We start from the raw sequence: 3267 nt of genomic DNA on the forward strand, positions 1-3267 counted from the left end.
TACGTAATCCTGCCCCCAGCAGCAGGTCCTCCACGGCCGTGCAAAGGCAGGGCTGTTCTCAGCTCCCCCTCCTCGGGATGTAGCCTCAGCCCGGCGGCGGCAGCCCACACCATCTCTCCCCCCACACAGGGTACTCGGGCCCCCTGAAAGAAATTCCCCCGGAGAAGTTCAACGTCACCGCCATCCCCAAGGGCTACCGCTCCCCCTGGCAGGAGCTCCTCGGTGACAAGGACGACGCTGCGCACGGCGAGAACCAGCCGCCCGCGAGACCTTCTCCGTGGGACTTCAGGAGCTTCAACAGGTAACGCCAACAGTGCCAAGGAGTAGGCACCACCAGCTGCTCCGAGCCCTGGCAAGCCCTTCAGCCTCAAGGAACACCCACCCTCCTGCCAGGGAATGGCAGTGGTCCGTGCCCTTGAGACGCCCCAAGGGAGCAGCAGGTTGCTCTTTTCCTGCTCTGGAGCTCCGCCGTGGCTCCCTGCTTCCAGCAGCTCCCCACATCCAGCAGCTCCCCACATCTCAGCTCCGTCACTGGGCTTGCGCAGCCTTAAGCAGCTTGGGCTCACAGGGACGACGGCTGAAATTCGGGAGGACTAATTCTCACGCACGTGGTCCCACAGAAGGAATCGCTGCTGCTCCCAGTCGGGCTCAGCTCCGGAGGCTGGAGCAATGGCACAGGCAGTGCCAAGTCTCACTCCTCATTTCCTTAAGGTATCCAAGCAGCTGCTGGAAGCAGTGGGGGTGGAAGGTTAATCTTCCCACAAGGTGCTAAGAGGTCACCAGATTCCTTCCAAACACCTGCTAGAGACCCACGTCTCGGGGCTGAGGAGTTTCTGGCGGCTCAGCCTGGCCAGGGCCATGCCCTGCAGCAGCTTCCGGCAGAGCACGGCTGCCGTGCCTCCTCGCACCTCCAAATCATACTGGGGTCGACCTTAGGACCCCAAAGCAGAGACTGCCAAGGAAAACCTGCACTCTGGAAAGGTGCTCGGTGGGGATTCAGGAGATGGAGATTCGCTGCTAGCAAAGTACCAGCAGCCCAAGGTGGAATAACGAGAACTGAACGTCATCCCAGGAAATCTGCAAACCGAGGTCCTGGCTCTCCTCAAGGAAAGCTTCTTCCATGAGGATATGATTGCCTGGTGGCCTGGCCTAAGTCACCTTCCAGCAGGCTCCCAGTGTAGCTCCATACTGGGACACAGCTCTGCTCCCCATCACCCCATCTGCCACGGTGCTGGGCCCCTGCAGCTTTCCTGAGCCCCGGTGTGGTTTAACACAGGGAACTCCAACCCCTCTGCCCAGGAGCCTTGTCCCTGGGAACTCCAACCCCTCTGCCCGGGAGCCTTGTCCCTGGGAACTCCAACCCCTCTGGAGCCTTGTCGCTGGGACCCCCAGCCCCTCTGCCCGGGAGCCTCGTCCCTGGGAACTCCAACCCCTCTGCCCGGCAGCCTCGTCCCTGGGAACTCCAACCCCTCTGCCCGGCAGCCTTGTCCTCGGGAACTCCAGCCCCTCTGCCCGGGAGCCTCGTCCCTGGGAACTCCAGCTCCTCTGCCCAGGAACCTTGTCCCAGGGGGCCACAATCGACCCGAGAGCCACACTCACTCAGCCCCACGGTTACCCCCTCCACACCAGTGAAGCGTGGCAGCGCACTGGTTTGCACTGGAGCAGAGATGAGGTTAGCAGAAGGGTCCAGGACCCATGGGTAAGCGTGGAGCAGCAAAGGAGCTGCATTAGCCGTTCCCCCAGGGCCTCCTTCCCAGTTCCTCAGCCATCTTGAGCTTCCCTGGAGCAGCACCATCCGAGGAGGTGCCGTAGGGGGAGAGCAAGGAGCTGCTGCAGCCACTTGGCTCTTTTCTTTCAACGTTTAGCCGTGTTCCTGCCTCAGGATGTCTTTACGGAGAGGGACCGGAGCACGGGCATGTTTCTGAATAATGCTTTACCCTGTACCTTCTCCCCTCTCACATGCTGCCCGTCTATTTAAAGTCCTGAACTGTTATTTAATACAGATGGAGGCTAATTTAACACCAAGCCTCTCGCCACCTCCTCTAATTCTTCACCGAGGCATGAAGATTCAAAGAGCCAGTCTGCTTTTAAGCGGGCTTTTCACCATCTTCCAAGCTGTTGGCTTCTGAATCGCTGCTCCGTTCCTCAAACAGCACGCTGCAGGGAAACAGGCTGTCGGGGCAGACCTCAGCTAGCGAGAGGGCAGCGGTCTGGCCTAAGGCTAGGTGAATTCCAGCGCCGCTCACACGGGTCACAGGGCAAGGGCACTGTCTCAACAGCAACTGCGGCAAAGCAGAGCCATTTATCCCCACTTTTAACGACCCAACTGTGACGCACAGACCTTCAGCCACCTCGTTAAGGCGTGCTGCCTTAAGAGAGAGAAAACCACGCTTTGAAAAGGACTCTCTTCTCCAAAAAGGGAGAATTTTTCTGGAACAAACCTCTCTCGTTTACCTTTCCCCCTCTTATTCCTCCCTAGGACACTGTTGCAAAACAGTGCCACGTTACTCATGTCGCAGCAGCGCTTCCCAAAGCAAACATTCCCAACTATGCCTCATCGATAGCTCAGCCTCCATGTGCTGCTCCAAAACCAACATTCGTGGCTTTTTGGGGGCTGGCACTCTTTTCTCCCGGTCCCTTTCCACATTTCTCCAGGAAGGGATGACAGCTCTTGCCCCCACACTGCTCCTCCTGTTCATCACAGTCGTCGGGATGCTGTCCCAAAAGGCAGACTGGGGCCAGGGCCAGGAGAAAGGCGTTTCCATGCGCTAGAGCAAGGGGGAGGCAGCACCGCCAGCCTCAGCCCTCCGCAGAGCGGGGTCGCTGCGGGCCAGCCACTTCCTAAAGACCAGGGGGTTGCCAAACCCCACTCGCCAGGCCCAAAGCTGGAGGCGAGGGTGGCTCCGCGCAAGAGCGGCGCCTCGCCGGGCTGGCACAGAGTCCAACGGCAGCCTGGCGAGGAAGAGGAGGGCTGTCGCTTGCTGCAGGCATTGCTAGGTGGCTGTTGGGCTGTTGGTAAATGCTGAGCCTGCTTGTCCATCGCCTTTACAACACGCACAACCTCTCCTCCTGACCTGCTAACTCCACCTTTTCCCGTGCCGCAGGACTCCCACCCCGTTTGACAGGGCACTGCTCAGCGACCCCTTCTCCGTGCCCACCATGGAGCTGGATAACCTCAGCGCTCTGGAAGTGATCTCCCACAGACGCAACTTCAACAGAGTGCCGCAAGGATGGGCGCGGATTCTCCCCGAGAGCGAAGAGCTGTAG

General features: G+C 59.6%; 1 protein-coding gene across 1 annotated transcript in view; it reads left to right on the top strand.

Moving 5' to 3' along the window:
- MYOZ3 (myozenin 3) overlaps positions 1-3267 on the top strand; it is a gene marked incomplete at its 5' end in the record, with an annotated part of 3558 nt that extends 291 nt beyond the window's left edge. Inside the window, 2 exons of the mRNA XM_010146409.1 lie at positions 130-301; positions 3105-3267. Coding sequence (XP_010144711.1) covers positions 130-301; positions 3105-3267 — 335 coding nt within the window. The remainder of the gene's footprint in view (positions 1-129; positions 302-3104) is intronic.

Source organism: Eurypyga helias, unplaced genomic scaffold, assembly GCF_000690775.1.
Source record: "Eurypyga helias isolate BGI_N326 unplaced genomic scaffold, ASM69077v1 scaffold23672, whole genome shotgun sequence".
In the NCBI taxonomy this organism is placed as follows: Eukaryota; Metazoa; Chordata; class Aves; order Eurypygiformes; family Eurypygidae; genus Eurypyga; species Eurypyga helias.